The 25,228-nt window shown below is 40.5% G+C and overlaps 1 protein-coding gene across 2 annotated transcripts in view; it reads right to left on the reverse strand.

The window, feature by feature from the left end:
• PKHD1 (PKHD1 ciliary IPT domain containing fibrocystin/polyductin) overlaps positions 1-25,228 on the reverse strand; it is a 447,336-nt gene that overhangs the window by 273,647 nt on the left and 148,461 nt on the right. For both annotated transcript variants that reach the window (XM_024558059.3, XM_045193323.2), the window contains one exon: positions 21,943-22,155. In XM_024558059.3, the coding sequence (XP_024413827.2) occupies positions 21,943-22,155 (213 nt within the window). The remainder of the gene's footprint in view (positions 1-21,942; positions 22,156-25,228) is intronic.

Genomic DNA, 25,228 nt, shown 5'->3' on the forward strand with positions numbered 1-25,228 from the left:
ATTCACTCTCATCGCAAAGCTATGACTAAAACATCAAGCCTGAGTGTTTCACGGGTTTCAGCCTTGTGTCTGTAGCTATATAGTAGATACTGACATTTGGATGAGCAATCATCATCTCAAATTCAAGAATGTCAAAATAATTATAATAATCAGCTGAGCTGGATATTCTGGCTATTCTGCATTGTTAGTTTTTAAACTTTGCTAAGGTATTTTATTTACATCCCTTCTTTGTCTCTTAACATGTAGTATCTGCCTACAGTACTCAGTAACGAAGTGCCAAATTCCCTTCCTGACATTTAAGACTCTCCATCCACATGGAATTTAATTCTAATTTATTGTCTCTGACTCCTTAATAAACTCTCTATTCCAGGAAGTCTAGTCTCTTCACCTCTTCTCATTTAACAGGCTCATTCTTACCTCTCCCTTTGCCTATTCTGTCCCTTCCACCTTCATGTCTGTGTTCTTCATGTCACCAATTCTTCTACCTCTGTCATTGGATTTCAGGCGGCACTTTAGCCCATGATGATGTCCACCTCCTCCTATGGACATTATAGCGCTGTGGGCCCTTACTTACTCAAAAGTGTGTACATCTGAGCTTTAGGCATGCCCAAACATGTCCAGCTAGTTTATGGGTCATTTGTGTGATTCGCTTTAACAGGGTAAAGAAGCTTACATAAGGAGCAGTTGAGAAAAAAATATAATCCAGAGACAGCATGGGATCTGTCTCAAATATGGGCTCTCTCTTCTGACCACTGTACCTGAAGAAAGAACCTGAAGAGACTCTCCGGATGGATTTTTCACCTGATCCTCCCCTGTTAGGATTCTCTCATCAGCTTACTCTGCCTCATTCTTCAGAATGATGTTAAACTTGACTCCTCATCAAAGCCTCTGAGACCTCCTAACTAGGTCAAACCCTCACATCACGTTTTTCCTCTCCTTTCTAGCATTTAACACACTGCGATTTGACCTCTGTTCATATAATTCTGTTTTCCCCCCTATTACACCTGACAAGAGGAGTTAGACCTGTATTCGCTCACCATCCTGGTACCAATGCATATCACATTGTTGCATATAATGTGTGTCCAATGAATATGTCCTGAATGAGGAAAATCATGACCAAGTCACGGAGAAACAAGCACTCCGGAGTTTTGGTATCTGGATGATTAGGTAGGACCCTGAGTGGGAGAGAGAAGAGGTCACAAGTCTTCCTTATGGGATGTAGCACATTCCTATACCTCAGGGTTTGACCACCTGGACAGCAACGGAAGCTTGTGTCCTTGGCACCCACATGTTCAGCATTCCCATGGCAGGTATCGGCAGCAGGGGCAGGGATGAGGCAGCCCCCAGCACCTTCCTGAATGGAGGACATTGGCCAAGAGAGCCAAAATAGGGAGAAATGTGCATGAAAGATGCTTTCAAGAAAGATGCAGCAGACTAGTTGCATGAAATTTGTCATGAGAACATCTGTAATAGGCGGGCAGGAATATTGGAAAGGCTGCAGCTTCTGTGAGAGTTGGGGGAGGTACACAGTAAAATTTTTGTGATCTCTACTAGAACATCCACAGGCTGAGCAGTCTCAGAGAGGCCTGGGGAGATCTGAGTTATGTAACCGATAGTCACTACCATATGTTTCAGTACTAAATTATTCTGTAATAATTACAGTGCACATGTCCTATCTCCCCATCTGCACAGTTAGCACCTTGAATGCAGGGCCACCGCCTTATGTTTTATATGTGTTAAAATTCCTAATGTGGTCTTGAGCTCAAGATTAGCATTAAACCCAGTGGGATTTAATCTACTATTTTGAATATTGCCTTCTAGACCTTTATTTGAAAACCTCCATGAGATATATACCTAAATGAGTATATAATATCTAATATGTAAAAATTACCACAAATAACACAAACATTTATTAAGAAATTAGAATAAACCAACTGATGCTAAGTAGTTTTACTCTGTAGTATGAATTGTTTCTGTTGCTATTGTTTTTTCTTTTAATAGTGCACACAGATTAGGAAGTTAAAATGTTTCAAGGACAACATTACACAGCAATGAGATGTCAGCACCAAATTCTGAAATTGGGTCTTCTGAATCCAGAGCCAAAGAACTAGACATATAATGGAATTCTTGGCCTCTGGAAATATCTATAAATTAATTTTATCCAATGATATTAATACTCAAAAACTTACATTCTTTACTTCATAAATGCTATTTAAATGCCACACAAGGTGGACTGACTGATTCTCTGACGAAGAAAGCTTTGCACACACACATTTCAAACAAGTTATCTCACTTCACAGATCCCTTAAGAAACCCAGGTTGGGCGGCTGCCTTCCTTTTCCCACCACAAATAAAAAAACATAAAAATACAGTTTAAAAAGCTCAATAATTTATGAATATACTTCAATGAAAAGGGTTATGATCTCAACCTGTAATTTAATACAATGTTTAACCACTTTGGACTTTCCACACTGACCTGTTAACCAACAAACTATTCATTTACTCCCACTAATAACTTCTCATAATTGTATTTCCTACAAATTATCGTTCAAGCATTTCAATGCCATTCATTCATAATTGCACAGTCCCAGAGAACCATCTTACCAAATGGGCATGAAGAGAAAGAAAATAATCTTTGTGGGTGGACACACTTTAAAATAACTAATTGTCCTCTGTTTATTTTGCAGGACCCCAATCTTTATTCTGACTGAATAACTGCCAAGTCATTTAGGGGAGAGAATCATTTCATTAAAATAATGTTTGTATCAGAATAGAAATATGAAGAAACTCACAAAAAAATTAGGAATATTTTTCTCAAATGTAGGAAAGTTATCCCCCCCCTCTTTTTTCCACATGAAGCTTGACCATTATCCATAATAAAACACTGAACGTTATCTTTTCTTCTGTATAGGTGAATATCTGTCAAGAACTGGGAAGACACACATGAAGGGAACAGATCCCTGTCCTCCAGGCCCATGATCAGTACAGGAAATAGACAAAGTGAAAAGTGTACCATGTTGAGTGTGAAGGCAGAAGAACACCCGTGGTCTGCTGGCCCACAGACATGGGGCACCTCAGTCATGCCACAGAAGGGCTGTTTCTGGGAATGATATCCCAAAGAGATGATGACTGAGCTGGGTCTTGAAGGATAACCCATAGTGGACAAGACGACACAATCGGCAGAGCACTCTAGGCAAAGGTAACGGTGTATACGATGGTGTGGACAACATGACACATTCGAATAACTGCTGTAATGTATGTGGCGTGGCCTGACTGCAAGGATGTGGAAGAGAAGGGGACCTGATGAGAGTCAGCAAACGTGCACCTGGAAAGGTAAATGGAGCCCACCCAGGAAAGGCCTCACAGGCTCTCTCAAATATTGCAAATGTGATTTGGAAACCACCAAAGAAATATGTGGGATGATATGGCTCAGTTGGTTGAGTATGATCCTGCAAAGTGAAAGGTCACCAGTTTGATCCTCAGAGAGGACACATGCCTAGGTTGTGGGCCTGGTCCCAAGTTGGAGGCTCGTGAGAGGCAACCAATCAATGTTTCACTCACACATTGGTGTTTCTCTCCCTCCTTCTCTCCCGCTCTTCCCCCTCTTTGAAAATAAATAAAATCTTTTTTTAAAAAAGAAATTATACTGTTGTGAGACTAGTGATATTTTAAGCGCAGGACTACACATACCAAACTGAGAAGAGAGTCCTTAGTGAGAAAATGTATTTACTGAAGACTGGGGAGAATGAGAAAAAATTTGAGTCAAGTCCTGGAAAGCAGGAGCTTAATGTGTTCCACTTAAATGCTGATCAGAGTGTGTGGAGCAAGATGAATAAGGTAGCATGGTGTGGCTGGGAAAAATAATGCAGGGCCTTGTTGGCCTGTTTTAACAAACTTGGAAAATCTTATTCAAAATAGTTACATGATCAAATTTATTTTATTGTATTTTATTTTACTTTTTATTGTTGTTCAGTTACAGTTGTCCCAATTTTCCCCCCATTACTCTCCTTTGTCCTGCCGACCCCTACCTCCCACATTCAATCCTCCCCCCACTGTTATCTTTGTCATGGGTCTTTTATACACATTCCTTGACATGACCCTTCCTCATTTTTCCCACATTACCCTCCATCACTTCCCTTCTGGTCACTGTCAGTTTGTTCTTTATTTCCATGTCTCTGGTTCTATTTTCTTGCTTGTTTGTTTTGTTGATTAGGTTCCACTTATAGGTGAGATTATATGGTATTTGTCTCCCATTGCCTGGCTTATTTCACTTAGCATAATGCTCTCCAGTTCCATCCATGCTATTGCAAAGGGTAGGAGTTCTTTCTTTCTGCTGCGTAGTGTTCCATTATGTAAATGTACCAATTTTTTGATCCACTCATTTACTGATGGCTGTTTCCAGCATTTGGCTATTGTAAATCACGCTGCTATGAACATTGGGGTGCCTAGGTTCTTTTGAATTGGTGTTTCAGGATTCTTGGGGTATAATTCCAGCAGTAGAATTGCTGGGTCCAAAGGCAGTTCTATTTTTAGTTTTTTGAGGAAATTCCATACTGTTTTCCACAGTGGCTGCACCAGTCTGCATTTCCACCAACAGTGCACTATGGTTCCCTTTTCTCCACAACCTTGCCAGCACTTGTTGTTTGTTGATTTGTTTATTATGGCCATTCTGAGTGTGAAGTGGTATCTCACTGTGGTTTTAATTTGCATGTCTCTGATGGCTAGTGATGCTGATTATCCTTTTATATGTCTCTGGGCTTTCTGTGTGTCCTTGGAGAAGTGTCTGTTCAAGTCCTTTGCCCATTTTTTAATTGGATTGTTTGTCTTCCTGGTGTTGTGTGAGATCTGTATATATTATGACAAGATCAAACCCTTGTCCAAAGAATATCATTAGCAAATATATTTTTCCATATGGTTGGTTCCCTTTTCATTTTGCTAATATTTTCTTTATCCATGCGGAAGCTTTTTAATTTAATGTAGTCCCATTTGTTTATTCTTTCCTTTATATCTCTTGTTCTAGGGGACATATCAGTGAAAATATTGCTGCATGGAATATCTGAAATTTTCCTGCCTATGTTCTCCTCCAGGACTTTTGTGGTGTCATGCCTTATATTTAAGTCTTTTATCTATCTTAAGTTTATTTTTGTGTATGGTATAAGTTGGTGGTCAGGTTTCTTTTCTTTTTTCTTTTTTTTGCATATAGCTGTCCAGATCTCTCAACACTATTTGTTGAAGAGGCTATTTTTACTCCATTTTATGCTTCCACCCCCTTTATACAATATTAATTGACCATAGAGAGATGGGTTTATTTCTGGGCTCTCTATTCTTTTCCATTGATCTATGTGTCTGTTCTTATGACAGTACCAGAGTGTTTTGATTACAGTGGCCTTGTAATATAGTTTTATGTCAGGTATTATGATCCCTCCTGCTTTGTTCTTCTTTCTCAAAATTGCTGAAGCTATTCATGGTCATTTATGGTTCCATATAAATTTTTGAAATATTTGTTCTATATCTGTGATATATGTCATTGGTATTTTAATAGAGATTGCATTAAATCTACAAAATTCTTAAGTACTATGAACATTTTGATCATGTTAATTCTTCCAATCCATAAACACAGTATATGCTTCCACTTATTTGTATCTTCCTTAATTTCTTTCTTCAGTGTTCTGTAGTTTTCTGAGTACAGGTCTTTTACATTCTTGGTTAAGGTTTTTCCTGGATACTTTATTTTGCTTGTTGCTACAGCAAAGGGTATTTTTTCCTAATTTCTGTTTCTGATAAAGGTCACTCTGGATGTTCTATGAAGAAAAGACTCTGGATGAATGAAAGTAAGAAGACTATGTAGAAAACCCCTATAGAAGGCTAATGCAGTATTTCAGACAAGAAGTTTTAGGAGTTTGAACAAAAGTTAAGAAGCAGGTCTGGAGAGAAATATAAAAATTGGAGATTTCTTTTGGATGATCAAAAGGCCTGGAGGTAAATCTAGAGGTAAGAAAGAACATATCAATGATGCCTCACAGGTCCATGGCTGAAGCAAGTTGTCAGATAAACAGAAATACTTGGGGAGGAAATTAAAGTCAATTCAATAAATATTTATTGAGCACATATTATTTGTCACACGCCATTTGCTATTCTAGGTACTAGGAATACAATAGTGAGCAAAACAGTAAAATACCCCTGCCTTTATGTAGTTTATGTTCTAGTGGCATTCAACTTTAGACATAGTAAGCTTTAGACGACAACTTTAAACAAGTTACATTTGAGATAGTAAAAGCAATATACAAGTGAAAGGAAAAGTCTGGAGCTCAGGAGAGAGGTCCAAGGCTAGATATATAAAGAAATGACAAATAGAGGTCACTCCATGGGAATGGGTGGGATTACTTGGGAGAAGGTATACTGTTACAAATGAAGAATACATGAGACCACACCCTCAAGAACATGATCATTTGAAGATTAGACAGATGAGAAAAAAAATAAGAAGAGTAGTAGAAGGAAGAAAACAAAAAATGAGATATACACTTACCCATAATTAAAGAAAAGAATACAGTAGAGAGAAAATTTTATCCCTCCATGCAACTGCTTGGGGACTCATTCTTCCCCTCCCTTTATTCTTTTGTTGTCATTGATGTTGCTGCTGCTGCTGTTGTTGTTAGGGTCTGGGCACCCTGCCCAGCATCTCTTGTACTTGAGTCCTATTCCTCACTGTTCATTTCATCCCTCTGCCAATAGAAGGTAAGGCTCACAGGAGCAGAATATGAGCTTTGAGAGGAAAGAGATGGAGAGAAAACCCTGCCCGTCTACTATTTTTCATTTCCCTTTTCTTTCTGCTAGCACCTGGCCCGGATCCTGTGGTCATACACTATCTTTAACAACAGTAGGAGGTGACAAGTGGCCAGGGAAATTAGAGAAAGTTTGACTACCACTGATTATTCTACTTGCATCTAAGCTGACTCCCTCTGCTCCCAGAGCCCACGAGTAGGCCACAAAAGCCACTTATAGATCACAGGTACTGAGAACACCCTCTGTGACTACTACTCAATAAAAAATAAATGGAAATAGTAGAAACCCAATGGAGAGAGATGTGTCCCTGGAATCTCATGTTGGAAATGGGCCTACCTCCCCATACAATTAGCCTAATACTCAGTGGTCTGCTGCTCCACCCCCATTAGCATTATATAGCAAGGAGATTTAGGTGAAATAGACTTTTGAGGGCTCATTTATTTCCTTAGCCACAATATTTATCAGCATTTCCTTGAGAAAAATATATTTCAAGTTCCAAACAACCAACATACAAGGGAACTCTTTGAACCCGAACCATTTGTGAATTAGAGGCGATCCAATTTACTGTACTTCAGAAGAGAAGACTGTGACATTAGCATTAATATAAGACTGTCTGGCAGACCAAAGAGACTGAACGGGAGCATTTTTCACCTGCCATTTCTCTCTGCCCTTGAGAACCACTTGATACGAAAGCTCCCTCGGATGAAAAGAACCTGGCAGGGGAAACCCTGCATGCTCTTGCCTGTGCGTGTGCACTGTGAGCCTCTGCATCGTTGCTGGTTAATCTCTGGTGGTACCGAGTGAGCAGGGAGCAGGGAGCAGGGAGAGTGCGCCTGCAGGAAGGAGAGGCGCACTAGAGCAACCCTCTGAATGCGCAGACCATCTGGCTGCATCCACAGCTGATCAGCCAACGTGTCTACATGGGGATAAAAAGGGACCGGGCACAAAGCCTGTTTCCCATGCTAAGAAGAAGTTTTCCACTCCTTTGGCATAAAGGTTTAGACCAAGGCTGACCAACGCTATTTGAGTAGTGCAATGAGCCACACTTTGAGTAAAGGTTTTTTCTAGAGGTATAAAAAAAAAGGCTGTTTTGTTTCTACAAAATCTGAGCTTTTCTGTTGTTAGTTTGCTTAAAAGTAAATGACTAAAAGAATCAAAAGATAAAGCTCAAAATACCAGGAAATCGTACATTGTAAGATAAGTTGAACACCTGAAACACGGGTCCTACCTCCCGTGAGGATTTTAGGCCAATTCAACCAGCGCCACCTTTAGGCCCTACAGAAGCGCAGCGGAGAGTCCTTTACTCAGAGGTGCAAAGTCCGCTTGGCCAGAGCTAGAGTCTTCTGCAGAATGCCCTTAATAACCACTTCCAGTCATTGTCCAAAAAATATATAAAACTTCAGATACATTTCTAACCAGGTAATCATTTTGATAATAATCGCTATGATCTATGTTCTGGAGTAGAGGTGACCGTGAGGAGAAAAAGGGCTAATATTTAATAACATCATTTCTTTTAGAAAAGCAATAAATGTAAAAGGTGTAAAATAAAAATGTAGACAAGCAAAAAGAAAACAACAAAAGCATCTGCAATCTTAATACAACACATTAATATATGTCTTTCCGACCCTTTCATGTGTTGGCAAAATTTTATATACAAAAATAATTTAATTCTATAAATAGCATTTTTACAAATTTTCTTTTCTTAATATAGTGCAAACATCCTTCAACTGTATCAAGTATTTAACATCATGATGGCATAACAGTATCCCATTTAAAATGTACATTTTATATACTAATCCCTTATTTATCCATATTCACTTTTTTCCTATTATAATAGCTCTCATAAACAATGCAAATGCTTGAAAATGTATTGACATATGCAAATGCAAATACCTGAAAATGTGAAAATACTTGAGTATTATTTGTATGCATACTTACGATCATCTCCTTAGAATAGATTCCTAAAAGTAGCATTGCTATGTCAGGGCATACACCTAGTTTTAATCCTTTGGATATAATTTCCAAATTTTCTTGCAGAAAGACTGAACATACTTCTATATTCATTATCAACATATTTTAGAGCCAGTTCCTCAGACTTCCTATGTTTTAAAAATTTTGGCCAATTTGATTGTTAAGAAAAAAAATCACTTTTAATTTGCATTTGACTCTTTGATTCTTGTTTCTTTGATTCTTAATGAAGAGAAGCTAGGAGAAAACGCATGAAAACCAAAAATAATCCCTTATGTGAACACAGAATATTCCCAAGCCCTGTCCACATGCATTCATACTGACTGGACGTCTGCATTAATTATGCTGATATGTCTACTATGTACATCCTTCTCCAGATTGTTGATTTGTCCTAAAAGTTCTTTATTTATAAAAAGCATTAATCTATATATGTACCAAATTACAATTTAGAATATGATGACAGTAGCATTTAAAATTCCCAGGGATGTGATACTATATTAGTTTTCTATTGATGCTATAATAAATTATTATAAAATTATTGTCATAACACAAACATATTGCCTTATAGTTCTGGAGGTTAGAATTCTGAAACTGGTTTCAATGAGCTAAAATCAAGATGTCAGCAGGCTACTACCTTCTGAAGGCTCTGAGAGGAAAATTTGTTTCCTTGCCTTTTTCATCTGCTAGTGGTTCTCATATTCATTCGTTCGTGGCTGGTGGGCCCCCTCTGTCTTCCACGTGCCTCACTCCTGCCTCTGCTTCCTCCATCATGTCCATCACATCACCTTCTCCTCTCACTGACTCCTCCTGAGTCCTTCTGACGGAGACTAATGTGATTACATTGGGTCCACCTGAATAATCCAGGATAATCCCCTCAATTAAAGATCTTTAATTTAATGACAATTGCCAAGTCCCTTTTGCCAACTAAGGTAAACTTCCTGGGCTCCAGAAACTGAGACATGGATATATTTGGGGGCCAATTTTCAGGCTATCACAATTGCATCGTTGAATATGTAGTGTTGAGAAAATTGCCTTGTATCTGAAAAAAAATAGATAACTATCTTATACACTGTAGCAAAATATATCCCAGATGGATTACAGTAGGGGTTAGCAAACATTTTCTGCAAAGAGCTAGACAGTATATAGTTTTAAGTTAGCAGGCCAGGAGGTCTCTGTTGCAACTATTCAAGTCTGCCATGGCTGCGTGAAGCCGCCATAGATAACACCATAGATGATACCTATACAAATGATTGTGGCTGTGCTTCAACAACATTTTGTTTACAAAACTTGTCAGTGGGCCAGATTTGGACCATGGGCCATTGTTTGCTGACTGGATTAAAGAAATTAATGTGAAATTTAGCAGCCACTGTGGAAAACAATATGGAATTTTCTCAAAAAATTAAAAATGGAACTGCCTTTTGACCCAGCAATTTCACTGCTGGGAATATACCCTAAGAATCCCAAAGCATCAATTCAAAAGGACCTATGCACCCCTATGTTTATAGCAGTGCTATTTACAATAACCAAGTGCTGGAAACAGCCTAAGTACCCATCAGCAGATGAGTGCATCAAAACCTGTGGTACGTTTACACAGTGGAATACTAGGGAGCAGAAAGAAAGAAGGATCCTACCTTTTGCAACAGCCTGGATAGAACTGGAGAGCATTATGCTAAGTGAAATAAGCCAGGCAGTGAAAGACAAATACCAGATGATCTCATCTATAAGAGGAATATAATGAACATAAAAAAAATGAATGAGCAAAATAGAACCAGATACATGGAAACATAGAACAGACTGACATCAGTCAGAGGGGAGTGGAGAGGGGGATAATGGTGGAAAGCAGGGAAAGGACTGGTCAAACAACATGTATGAAGGACCCATGGACATAGACAACAGTGTGGGGATTGACTGTGGGAGTGGGGGACAGGCTGGTTTTAGATGGGCAAGGGTGTAAAATTGGGACAACTGTAATACTATAACAATTTTTTTGAAAGAAGGAGTGAGAGAGAAACAATAAAAGTACCAGAAAACAAATGGGTAAATTTTTGTAGAGTTTTTGTATATGAGTTTTCTAAATGCAAAATCAAAAGCAGAAACCATAAAGGAAAATATTTGTGGATTTGCCATCATAGAGATCAGAAAATGCCATCAAAATACAGAAGGTAAACAGTAAACTGGGAAAGAAATAGACTCTCTGTTCTCTGTCAAGAATGTTACAAAGGGAGCCATAAAGAATACAGCCCCACTTGGGATCACAAAATAACCTGAAAAAATTAAAATTGAGAAGTCTTCCAAAATCTTGAAAGATTATCTTTTTGTCTTTCTGCACAAGTAGACACTGTGTGTACACAAAGTAGAAACAAGCCTGTGTGCATTTCAAACCTAAGAAGAGGATGGAATGAGTATTTCTTACCTCCCCTTCTGGACTTCAGTCTTAACATCTATTAATAGAAGATGAAAGTAGTAATCCCGGTCCTTCCTACTCTGCAAAGTTGTGGGTTAAATGAGCAAAAAGAATGGGAAGCAGCTTTGAAAATCATAAAGTGCTGGGATTTAGGTAAAATCTAATTTTAACAAAAACTGACTATATACCCAATTCAATGGAACTTCTTCTCCATGATCAGGCTGAAAGCAATACTATTAACAGCATTGTTTTGATGATACACATGGAAGAATTCTCTTTGAAGGAAAAGTTACAAGCTCCTTGCCTAAGTAGCCGTCTGTTTACTTAACAAAGTTGAATTTCTTTTGGTATGCAAAAGTGTCAAAAAAAAAAACCAACCCTAAAATCCACACTATATTAGCCATTTAATAGACTAAAAGTTTACTGAGACCTAGAGCATTGCAATTTGGGTGGGGGTTGGATAACAAGGCAGGAGGTATGGGGCAGAGACCTGGTTCAGACAGGACATTGTAGTCATGTTAGAAATGTTAAACTTTATCCTAGGAATAAATGGGAAGCTACGGAAAAGTTTTGAGCAGAGACATGATATAAACAGATCTGTGCTTCTCAAAGGTCACCTTGGCTACAGGGTAAAGAATGAGTTATTGAGGAAAAAAATAGGAACTATAAGAGATAAGAAGAAAGCTTCAACAACAGTCTGGCCTGAAGTTGATGGCATTGTGAACCTTATAAGGTGTCAGTAATGGAGACGGAGAGAAGTAAAGGGGCCCATGAGTTATCCAAGAATTAAACTCAACACTTGGTGATGGACACAATACAGGGACCAACTGAGGTTGTACAAAATGATGGAAAATAACACACATCACCCCATCTTTAGAATAATAATGAGGCAGCTTCATCAAATCAAGTATAGAATAGTGGACATGACAATAACTGACATTTATCGAGTAGTTGTTCCCTGCCTGTTACTGTGCTAAGATCTATATATGTTTTCTTTTATTTAAACCACATAAGACCTCTGTAAGAACTGTTTTAGAATCAGGCCCATTTTATAGATGTGGAAACTGAAACACTTAAGGAGTTGACTTTTTCAAGGTCCATCAGCTGGTTAGTAGTAGAAATGGTATTTGGATCCAAACAGCCTACTTCCCCTAACACTTAACCAAAGATGAGTGAGTGAATGCTCCATGACTGAGCAAGGTCAGGTTCATGTGGAGAAGCTGTGGAATATGAGCCAAGATCCTCATGTTCTGACAAGAAAGTAAACTATAGAAATCTTGAGAGGAAGAGATGAATCTTGGGGCTGGTTAGTTCTCCTTGGGAAGCTTTGTGTAAAGACAAGAGATTTGATATCTTCATGGATTATGTGTCCAGGATATGATATAGAGTTAGTTATGGAAAACAGGATCCACTTTGGTGTCTGTGATGGTTAATTTTATGCATCAACTTCACTGGGCTACAGGATGCCTGGACATTGGCCAATTGTTCTGGCTGTGTTTGTGAAGGTGTTTCTGGGTGAGATTAACATTTGAATCCACAGATGAGTAAAGTTGCCCTTCCTAGGATGGGTGGACCTCGTGCAATCCACCGAAGACCTGAAAAGTACAAAAAGCTGAGTAGGAGGGAAGTCCTGCCTGAACCACCTCCCTGGTCACAGAGGCAGTTTCAGTAATGAGCTTACTACCCAAACAGGACTGAAGTTAATCTTGAGACTTTTGCTCAAGCTTTTCATTTCGTTATTCACACAACAAATATTTCTTAAAAGCCTACTATGAGTCTAGGCATTGTTGTAGGAAATGGGGATGTTGCAAATGAAAAACAGGAAAATCTCTGCCTTCATTATATATACATTCTACTGGAGGAGACACTAGAGCATGTACAATAACAATGATAAATAAACTGTATATAATATTTTGTTGTTGCAGGTTAAGGGTATAAAACAAAGGAGGGGTATGAAACATTAATGGAAGGAATGTTGAAATTTGCTCAGGTCAAACAGCCATTGGAAAGAGTCACCTGGAGCTGCAGGGACCCAATTCTGCCTCCATTAGAAAAAGCCTGATTGAAAATAAAGCCACGTCAGGGGAAAGCAGAACAAAGAGCTGCAGGGAAGCGAAGTCCTAATGACTCTCCGACCACCTGCACTCGCCTGTGCCTCAAGTTTTTTCAGCTATATGAGGCAATACGAGATGCCTTTATTTTTTGTTTGAATTTGGTTTTCTGTCACTTGCAACCAAAAAAGACCTGATGAATGCCAACACTTTCAGGTATATATAGAAACTTAAAGTATCTTACAATGTGTTTCTAAGTGGGGTTCCTGCTGTACGTGGATTATTGAATAGCTAGAACTCATTTCTAATTAGTAGAATGCATTTACATGTAAACACCTAAAATCCTAAAGACCTTCAAAACAGCATGTTCACTTTAACGTGTTTAAACATTCAAGTGTGCTTTAGACTCTTAATTTAAGGAACCCTTTTTTATAGATTGTCCCAAGGTCACACTTGTCCTGATTGAGCAATTACAAATTCTAAGTTATCTAAATAAATGAGATTTTACCAGATATGTCTCTGCCATTGTACATATAATAATTCTATTTTGGACTTTTTGAAGCCTTATTAGAACAGAGAGAATTTCCACCTTACTTTCTGTTGGTAGTGTTGATTGTGTTTGGGAGTCATGCGGTTAAGGACCGCTTCTCATTTGCTCTGAACTGAACCCATCACTGGCCTTCCAACCCTGCTGATGGTTCCGAGTACACTAGAAGCATGCTCACTAGTGCTCACTTCACTGTGCTTAATTATGATCAGCCACGCATACCAGCCGAATAGAAACCCAACACTGTACTGAAGACTGTTTAAAGATTACAGAAAGCTATAAATAGATTTTGAATGCTCCCTATCCTTCTTCCTCTGTTCCTCCCCTTAATTTGATCTTCTTTTCTTACCAACCCTAAATCAACATGAAGTAAAATAAAACAGCAAAACACATACCAACAAAATAAAACAAACAAAAAACCACTGGTTGCTCTCCCTTTCCATACAACATCCACAGAAGTAGCAAATTGTCAAGCAGGACTTCTTCTTCCCCCAAAACAACCAAGAGGACCCGAGCAGGGAGCACAGAGATAGCAAGCACCCACCCCTGTAAATGAGCCATGAGCAGGCAGGGAGGAGACATTCCCTTGGGCTTAGTAAAAGAAGGCTCATCTAACTCTGCCATCTGAACAGTCCCTGGACAGACGGACACACCTCAGGCTATATGAGTGACAGAGAGGAGGTTCAAAGGGATTCTCAGAGATGGGGGTAAATCACCAGCTTAGGTGACCTGGCCTTTCCTATTGAGGGATATCTGAGAGTACTTCTTTCTCTCCACTTAAGCAAAGAAAAAGGGCTTCAAAAGTACTTATCACAGAGTTGCCTGCAAGAAAGGGAGGCTGGCTTTTTCCTCCCGGGTTGAATGTCTGCCTATGCAGCACGTTTTCTAGGCTGTCCATGCCCATCTGAACAGGTGAAAGGAGAATTAGAGAGACAACAGGGCAGAGAAAGGGATGGTGAGTGGAACATCTTTGATGTGGAAAGATGTAAGTTCCCTCTGGATCAAGTGGATTCTGGGGAAGGCAGCTTGGACTGAGCTAACATTCTGGTGCTTCAATCAAAATGGGCCCCGAGGTGGAAGCTAAGAGGATTGCAACCCCAGGTGCAGCTTCCACACTGGGAAGCAATTGGAAGATTTCCCACACGGCTCCAATGATCTCGAGCTGGAATCCTCAAAGAGAGAATCAAGTCAGCCAGCGTTATCCAGAGATGCAACAACACCCAGCAGAGGATACAACTGCACAGTTTAGTAAAAATCATGGTCCCTGCCTGGTGTAGCTCAGTGGATTGAGCACCCGCCTGTGAACAAAAGGGCTGCAGGTTTCATTCCCAATCAGGGCACATGTCTGGGTTGCAGGCCAGGTCCCCAGTAGGGGGAGTGTGAGAGGCAACCACACATTGATGTTTCTCTCCCTGCCTCCCTCCCTTCCCCTCTGTCTAAATATAAATAAATAAAATCTTTAAAAAACAAAGAAAAAAGTCATGTTAACTTCTTGCCTTCACCTCTTCTACCTGCCCCAACATGGAGAGAATGTAAAATAAACAGATGGAAGAGTGAAAGAGAGGACATGCCCCTGCTCCTCCAAGGGCCTCAGGTGGGAGCCTCGTTGAGGAGGAAGGAAAGAAACATTAAATGAGTAGGAGACTGAGTTTTAAACTGGGTGAATTAAGACTGGCCTTTTAAATAGCTAACATCAGCTTAAAAACCTATGGTGCCCAACGTGTGGTTAAAGGACAGGGGAAAAGCCACCAGAACATGAATTAATAGTGATTAGAGAAACACAGTCTATTCTGAGTCAGGTTCTGTCTCCAAGTCTCTCAAACTTCCCTAAAAATATACCTCTTCTATTTGCATGCCTTATGGCCAATTCACACACCACAGCAGCTCAAGTTTCCCATGAAATTTCAGGAAATATTTTGTGGGGAAAGTGCTAGGGAGGGCAAAGAACCTCTTCAATATTGAAAAAATCCAGGATCCTGGAAAAGGAAGAGGAAAAATCAAAGCCTACACTAGAAAATCAGAATAGTTTTTAAATTTGGTATAACACTGGGAGAGGATGTCCACACAGAGCAAAAGCTTGCGACCACATGTCTATGTGCCTCTTCTGCTATTTGTCAGGACCCTTCTAGGCTCTGAGCTCTATGCTAGGAACTTAAAAGGTTTTGTTTGTTTGGGGGGGGGTTGCCTGATTTCACCCACCTGTTTTATTCAGCTTACATGTAGCCTGAATGACAAATGATTTCAATTTTACACTTCAAGTCTATACAACACTAAATATTGTACTAATATATTTGAATATTTCTGCCTATGGGCTTTAGATTCACCTTGGAATCTCAGAGACTAAACTAGAAGTCACAACTCTCAGAATTTAGTTTAATTATCTTAGAGGACACCTATGGAATTGCCTGCCCACCAGCACTCCTTAATGGGCTGGCTGCCCTCCTTTCTTGGGTAAACATCTCCCCAAAACCAATACTCATGCAAACACTCAAATACAAAAGCATACTACACCTCCACCCTGCCCTCCCGGGTTAAGGCAGAGTTGCATCTTCTCACATGGCCTTGTGTCCCTAGCCTTGAGGGTTGGTAAAGTGATTTGGGCTGGAACATTCACAACGTCCTGTCTCCCTGGGCACCACATGGTAGGTAAAGCAAACTAGACTTGTGAAGCATTCCCTGGTTACTTTTGGAACTCATGATAGAACACAAAGCTCTGTTCGTTGGTGGTGGAAAACCAAAGTGTACGTGAAACCAGAAAATGCAGTGGCCATAGGGAACAAGCCAGTAAGGAGCAGGAGCCAGTGGAGCCAATACGTGCAGGGAGACCCAGAAGTGAGAGGTGGAATCCTGCAGGCCCCATGGAGGCCATGGGTCCCTGGAGATGGTCATGCCCGAGGCCAGCTGCCTTCTTGCCTTTCCTGCAGTTTTATCGAGAGCTCATAAGTCTTGGGTTTTGTCTATGTTTATATGCACTGGGTTTCCACCCCTTCACACCAAATAATTGTAGAGTAATAAAGCCATATATAAAAATGCCACGCCAGGGCTTTGGTTTATATTTCAGCCCAGAGGAATTAGAGAGAGAAGGAAAGGAAGGCCTATGGTCTAGGAGAAATGGGTAAAGAGCAGGAGCAAGAGGAGTTGTTCTGGATATAAGAGAGACAGAACTAGAAATGATTGACAGGTGAAAAAGAGCACAGATTTGATAGAGAGAAACGTTTTAAGATGAAAATGGGCTCCAGAAATTTTCATCCCACATAAAGAACAGACAATAGGAAATGTCCTTCAGCTCCATGACTCCTGGCAAAATCGGGAACCACAGAAAGAGGCCCCGAACTCCTCAAAAGGATCTACACAATGCAGAAAAGGAGGATGAGTTAGCTGATCGTTTTTAATCACTATTTTAGCCCTGGAACTATTTTCTTCTAGTGAAATATTATGTTGAATGCAAATATAGAATAGAGATAAAAGCAAAAAAGTGATTACTTGAGCAATTTAAACCTTGATTGATTGATTCCCAAGTACTCCATTGTTTGTGGAACCCCTGAAGTTCCCCCAGAAGCCTCTGGATTTGGGGGAGCACAGTGTGTAAACCACTGACCAGGGACACCCTCCTGAGCGCACGTCTGATACCATGCTTCAGGGGCAGCCCAGAACCTGGCAGCAGCTACAACAGTGCCCCTGTGGAGCAATTTCAAAAAGCATGAAATATGAATACACATACTTGGTGCTTTTAAAAGGAAAATAAACAATACTTAAACTTATTTCTTCAGACTACTTTTTTCTTAGTTATTCCTACCAAATTCTCACGCTCATAATAATTGCTCTAGTGTTTTCCTCAATCACCCTCCCACATACTCGCTTTTCTCAGAAACTTCCATTTATATTTAACGCCTGTCTCTTGCAAATTTCTTAAAAAGGACAAAGATAGAAGTCCATTCAAGGCCATAAAGCTGCTTTTTCTCCCAAGGAACTGTCAGGCAAATTTCTCAGGGAGGAACTGGAAATGAAGTGAGAGACATTGATAAATTTCCCTGCTGAACAATCAATAAAAGCCCCGCATCCTGTTCAGACTCCCACTGTGGAAGCAAGGGCCGTAATTACATTGTCAAAAATTCAAGTTGCCCAGGCTGACAGCGACCCCCTTGAAAAGTGACATGTGATTGGCACTCGATTTGGGGTGGTGAACCCGGATTGGCAGACAGAGTGGGGAAAACAAAAGGCAAGAGTGAAATTTCCTTATTGACTACAACTACCCAACCCCCAGACTGCCCCTCTGGAGGGGTCCTATGACCCTTTAGTCACATTAAGTATCCAAGTGAGTAGCTGACAGAACTCATTCAGCCATCTGAACTCCGCAAGAGATTCAGAACATGCCCTGCCCCAATCCACGCCCAAACCCGCAGAAAGAGAAAGATGGCGCTGCATGTGGGTATGTGCTCACATGTGTGTGTGCATGTGCACATGCATGCATTTTTCTACATTAAAGGAAAAATATGAAACATGCTTTCGGCCCCATCTTTTCTCGCGACAGCTGAACAGCAAAGCCTGTTTGCTTAGAGATTTTAATCTATGATAAAAATCAGCCTAAGCAGAAGGTTACAAGGGGCAGCAACGAAGAATGAGATGGGAGGGAGAAGGTGGGGAAAGCTATGAAACCGACCCACAAACCCATTTGTGTGATTCTCTACGACCTGAGCTGGAATTAAATTGGTATCCATCAGTCAGTACTCTTACCGTTGCATGTTAGGAATAAAATGCCTGCAAAAAGCCTCATTCGCTCAGCAGTGCTCTGCTTCTGGCGAAACTGGGGAGCATGAAAATGATTTCCAAGAAGGCTTTATTGTAACCACACCCAGAAAAAGTGGTTATTCGCTGCTGGGAAGCAGCTGCACCATGAGAGATTAAAATCAAAAGGTGTTCACTAAGTGGTGGGAACAGAACAAAAGATGCCTGGGAATGTGGCTACCTTGTGATCTCCAAAGCTAAAATCTCTCTTACTTTGAAAGGAGACAGACAGAAATTAACAAGGAGAGAAATCTCTAGGTAGAACTGGCTTGGTGCCAAATTTTGAAACAGCGGCCCCTCCCTACTGAAAGAAAGTGAGGTCATTGGAACTGGGTACTTAAGAGCTTTGGAAGAGAAAAAAAAAGGAATATAACCAAAGTAGCCCTAACTAACACTACTTGAGTGTTACTTTGGAGCATTTCACAAACAGTAAGTCTATGAGGTGAAGGTTGTGTTTTCCTGGTTTTGTAGAAATTAATTTGCCCAGGTCATAGCTGATAAATAGCATACCTGTACTGATTTGTGATTCTAAAATTATAAACCGCTAAAAGTAGCACTTCTCCAAGTGCAGTCAGTGGGCTACACGTGCCATTGAAATGTACATCCCCGGGTCCACCTCAGGCCCGCCGAGTCAGTCCCTGGGGGTGCGACCCAGAAATCTGCACTGTAAAAATCTCCTTGAGGAGAGTCTTCTATGCACTAAAGTTGGTGGATCTCCTCACTACATGCAGGAAGGGGAGTGAACGCTCGGTCATTAGGGACCTTCTGAGTGCAAAGCAGTGAATCAAGTTGCTCACTGTTTTGCATACTTGACAACAAAAGAAAATTAATTTTTCCCTAAAGACCTAGTGTCACCAGACCCACTCTAGCCCAGGAAAAGGCCAGCAAAATTACGTAACGATTTTAACCATGATGTACCGCCATGCCGGAGGGACAATCTGTTTGAGACCTCAGGTGGTGAGGGAGGGAGGGAGGCAAAGGGACAGGATTGATGAGCCCCCAGGCTGTGACTGGATGCTCTGACAGAGACTGTGGGAATGGAGACCCTCTCACCCAGTGGTAACCTTTTTCCACATCACATTTCTTTCAAATGAGTGAGATGCAGCAGCACCATGCCGGAGAGGAAAACAGCTTGGCTGTGCTTGTGTTCAGTGTGCAAGATCTGTGGTTCGGGAGAGATCCCCCCCACTCATATTGGTAGGGCTTTGGGAAAACAGTTGTCGATGACAACCTAACCCTGGGAATACAGGGGAGGGGAGGAGGCGGGGGGAGGGGAGGGGCTTGGGAAAGGTAGAAGAGCAGGAAAGAAGGAAAGAAGATGGAAAGAGGGGAGCAGAGGAAGAAGAGGTGTCTGCGCTCTCAATACCTAGTAACATCACAGAGCTAAAGTAGCAACATTTTTTTTCAACTTTCAAAATTCTCTAAACATATTAAAAGCATACACTTTGCTTTAATTGCCCCTATTGATTATAAGCAATGACACTCAGAATTTTCTTAGCTTGGCATCTGTTTAAACATGAAGGCTGAGGAACACGGGGGTACAGTTAAAATGCAGGTGCAAAAAGGTGTATTTATGAATTCCTTCACTGATCCTGCCTAACAGCATGTGAAAATGAGAAGGGTTGGAGCGCAAAAAAAGAGGAGTAAAAGAATAAACACAGTTTTTACTCTTCTTTGTTTGAATTTCCATTTCAAGCAAGAGTTTTGTCATCTATATCATAGAGACAGTGGCTCTCACACCAGAGGACCCCTATTAAGATTCAGGGTCTTCAGGTGGTCTATGGGCTGATGGAAACATTAATCTGCATCCTTTTCTTCTCCAGCTGTTTTTTCAGGGGCAGAGAGCAGAACATTGGGTGGGCGGCTAAGGAGCTGCTGGACTGAAGCAAACATTAAAGATCATGGCTGATATGCAAATGAATAAAAGATCCTCATGGATCCTGGGCTGCAAGATTAATGCAAGTGCTTGCTGATAAAGATTAAAAAAAAAAGTCCTCTTTAGAAGTATATAGAAAAATATTGTAGGCATTTTGAATTTCTAGCCAGAAAACTATGGGTTTTTCAAAGCTGGTGAAATTCATCCCCAGCACTCTGGCTGGTCCCTAGTCAACACTTAATAAATACTTAACAAAAAGATTTTCCTTCCTCTCAAAGGAAGTCGAAAGAGGCAAAGCGTGTTTTTAGTAGACAATGACTGAGGTTCACTGTTTGTATTATAATAGACACAGCCTCAACAGGAGAGAATGGCAGACTCCTCAGCATAGCTAAATGCCCATGTCTAGAATTATTATTTTATGACAGGTAGTGGGGTTTTATTTGGTTGTGCCAGTCTAGAAAGGCCAGTGTAGACAAGATCATGTTTCCTGGAGATTGGCTACTATCTGGAGACCGTATTTTTATCTGCCGTTGGCTCATGCTATGTAACCCAAAGTATATAAGTATCCACTGAGAGATACTCAAAGCTCATCATTTTGTATTTACATTGTCAGGCTGATATTAAGAATTTTCCTATACAGTTAATAATTTCCTGAATCTCAAGGAAATGAAAATGTTCATTTTTTCAAAGGGGGATTAGATGATCAGAAGGCAAAAAAAAAAAAAAAGTAGGAGCAGAAACACACTGTAGCCCAATCCTCATTTTCTCCCAGAAATCCATAATACCCAACCCATCTGAACCAGAAATCTCAGAGGAACTCAAACTGAACCCTGCTCACAGGAGGGCAATGCAGCCACAGCAACAAAATGAAGTCGTCGCTGTTTGGTTTTGATGCCATCATTGTGGACAGTCCTCAGCGTATGCTAAGTAATTGTACCAGTTGGCTTTCACTACATTATGCTGCAATTACAAACACAAATCTCAGCGGCTTATGACAATAAAGCTTTATTCCTCGCTGACATACTTGACAGCAGAGGTCAGCTGCCACTGCGCCCCAGTTGTCATTATTCAGGGTCCCAAGCGGAGGGAGCTGCCCTATCCAGGACAGGCTATTCTCAAACAGAGAGAAAAGGGCAAAATGGCCGAAGCATTGTAACAGCTTTGAAAACTTCCACTTAGCCCTTGCAGGACATCATTTCCGCTCACATTCTATTGACCAAAGCCAGCCCATGGCTAAGCCCACTCTCAGCGGGACAAGGATGTGTGCTCCACACCAGGAAGGCACTGAAAGCCACTGACAGTGGGGAGAAGTGTATAACCCTCTTACAGGAAGGGGAACAAATAGTTAAGAACTATAGTAGACTCTGCTAAATATTAACAATTAATATTTCTTATTTGAGGAAATAGTGCCCACATTCTAACTTGTCTCCCCAGCAACTAATAGTCAAAAATTATTAGTAGCTGGATCGTTTTCCCCGAGGCCCACACATTGGCTAGACATAGTTCTCTGGTCAGTCACTCCACTCACCATGCAGAGAAAGGGTTCCGTTCCTCACAGCCAGGAACTTGACACCATACGGGAAAAAGGGGGTAGAGTGGGAACTCCCGTACAGTGTGATCTCAGCTTTGCCTTGGAAGGGCTTGTCCTGGGATCCAATCTGCAGTTCTCCACCATCGGAAACAAGGATGGAGTGTGCCCTGAGCTCAACGGGCCCCGGATCCATGAAAACCAGCTTGCCTCCTAAAGGCCAAAAAGAAGGATGTCAGTCCTTTGGACATTTCCAATGTCTAATGACATCTTCTTTGTTTGCATATTTTTGTTGGGATGTAGGCTTCTTTTTTTTTTATCTTGCCATCTCTTGTAGAAGTGCAATGGAACATATCAAACACCCAGACAAAGAAACACTTCCAGCTCATATTACCAACCCAGCTGAGGTTTTACTTACATTATTTTTAATGACAATGACCTAAATGTCCCGCAATTTAGGACTGGTAAAATAAGTCATGAGAAAAGTCATCATTTTTACCAGATAGCAGCAGATAAAATTATTATACAGAAATTATGTTTAAAAGAACTGGGAAACAAGTGAACAAGAATAAAAATAGAAGGAAATGTGCCAAAATTACAAATATCAGAATTGTAAAAGGAAGTGTAACTTTGGGGGCCATCATGTCACGTGTAGCACTTTGGCTGACCAACCGCCATCGTACTTCTCCTAACAGACTAATTTCCTGAAAGAATTGCCCTATTCCATTGAGAAGGGTTGAGTGGGGCTGTTAGCCACGGCATTCTATCCTACCACAACCTGACTTCAGAAGGAAGTCTGGAGCAAAAGGGAAGAAAAGACTAGAATTGTTTAGATAGCAGTAATTCTAGCTGTGGTACCTTAATGTACCCGAGAAGAGTTCCCATTTCTGAGCCCCTGCTTGCCATCCCCTCCAAAATGCCCCGAGTGCTATCACTTCCACACCTGATTTTCCACACTGTCCATCAATTCTGTAAGCTACTCCATACCTTCTCAATAAATTTCCTTTATCTATCTACCTAGTTATTTATATTTGTTCTTAATTCCTTTCTCTGTTCCCATCCCACTCCCTCCCCTCTCCCCTGTGGCAACCATCAGTTTAGGTGGGTTTTATGTATCTGTGAGTTTGTTTCTATTTTATTTTGATTGTTTCTTTTGCTTTTTAGATTCCACACGTAAGTGAAATCATATGATATTTATCCTTTTTAAAAAAAGAAAGTTGGTTTCTGTTATTTGCATTCAAATAACTTTAACTGATACAGATACTATTTTGTTCCAATATCCAAATTTTCTGTGACATAGGAAAATTTGGATATTGGATATTATTTTATAGTAAAATCATTTTATATTTTGAGAACTATTACTTAAGATATTAAAACATACTATTGTTATTTTAATACTTTTCTTTAAAAAGATTTATAATATTTCTATTTTAGGGAGATCTCAATATTGTCAAAATAATTAAAGCATCCCATATAAATAAACACTTTAACCTGAATGAGCTATTAACTCTATTTCCCTCCTGTAAGCCATTTGCAAAAGCACTGCACTAGATTCCTATCCTCTAACAAAGTGGTCAGAGTTGAGACTTTATTGGAAGGCCAGGCTCCTCTCTTCCCAGCCCCACAGCAACTTCCCGCCGCACTCAGAGTAAGTCCGAGTGCTTACACTAAAAGCCCCTACGATATCATCTCCTACAGCTCTCTTCTTCATCCATCTGCCCCAGACACGCTGGCCTGCTTGTTAGTTCTCAAACAGGGCAGGTCCTACGCACATGTTCTTCCTGCACCTGGAATGTTCTTCTGAAAATGTCCATATGCCTCACTCCCCCTTGGTTCTGTTCAAATGTTAACTTCTCACTAAGGCCTTCCTCTCTACTCCATGTCAGACAGCATGCCTCTGACTCAAGTATATCTTTATTCATAACACTTAACATCAGGCATATACATTTACATGTTTACAGTCTGCCCTTCCTCCGTTAGAATGACGCTTCACGAAAGCGCTTACTTGCTTTGTTCACATCTATATTCTTAGTGTCTGAAACAGTGGGCATTAGATAATTCACATTTAATATATAATTGTTGAGTTAATTAATAAATGGTTATATCTTTTTTAGAAAATCTGGGTTAAGTACCCAAATTGATTCCTTTATGGACAAATACACACTGACACACACACATTCACTCCCATTTTCTCAGAAAGGACGTTATTACATTTACATGATTTATAAGTCCATATGTTGTCCTAATGAGCTATAGATAGGTGAAGGATGTGTGTGCCGGGTATCAGAAATGGCTCAAAAGGTAGGTTCTACTATAACAAGGAGGGTCCTGGTGAGGGACAGCGAAGGACACTCTCCATCTGCTCTCTTGAGCCCTATATCCAGCGTGTCAAATAATTGAGTTAGACTGTTGTTATTTCCCAGACACGTACTGGAGGAATGAGAGGGAGAAAAAAGACTAAGATACCTTCAGTCGTTCACCCCTAACGTTTACCCCCATCAGTGCAGAGATAGTGATCCACAGACATTTGGCCAAAAGTCAGCTGCAGAGGCCCCTTCTTCCCCAATTTCTGCCCAATATTTCTCTTCAGCTTTCCTCAGCCCTCTTCGCCAGCGCGGCTAGCCTTCAATGCCAAAGCCCGCACCACACTCCATCAGTAACACTCACAGAATGTTCACTTGGACTCAACCTCTTAAAGTGCTCTTTGCTTCCAGTCATAATTTAGGACAACACACCCCACATAGCTACCCAGCTTCTCTGCTTGTAAAATGTGCATGGTTAGAATTCTTCCCTCAGAGGATTATGCTGATATTTCTTGAAATTATGGATGTAGGTCCCTAGTCTTGGCTCTGACCCTATTAGATAATGCAGTGGTGTCTACTGCTGTCACCATATGCATCTTTTCTTCCCCCGTTATTGCTGTTACTACTCTATTTCCACTGCCCTCCATCACGCTAGCGCTACTACACCGCATCCTTCCATCTCCCTGCTGCTAATCCTGACTCTGCTTTTCAAATATGGCACACGCAGCCTACCCTAAAGTTAACTATCCAACAAGCAAGAAACTATCCTTTGGTGACTGACAGGCTTAATGCTAGAATGATACCACCCTGCTTCCCAGATGTGGGAATTTTGACTTTAATTTTCCTTCCCATTGTCATTCCGATGACAAGAATAATCATTAGAAATGCAATAATGATAATGAATCCTGCTGTGAACAAGAGGGAAAAAATGTGACCTGTGCTACAGGTCATATTCTTATGTTTACTAAAATTTTTCCACTCAC

This window comes from Desmodus rotundus, chromosome 11 (assembly GCF_022682495.2).
Source record: "Desmodus rotundus isolate HL8 chromosome 11, HLdesRot8A.1, whole genome shotgun sequence".
NCBI classification, from domain to species: Eukaryota; Metazoa; Chordata; class Mammalia; order Chiroptera; family Phyllostomidae; genus Desmodus; species Desmodus rotundus.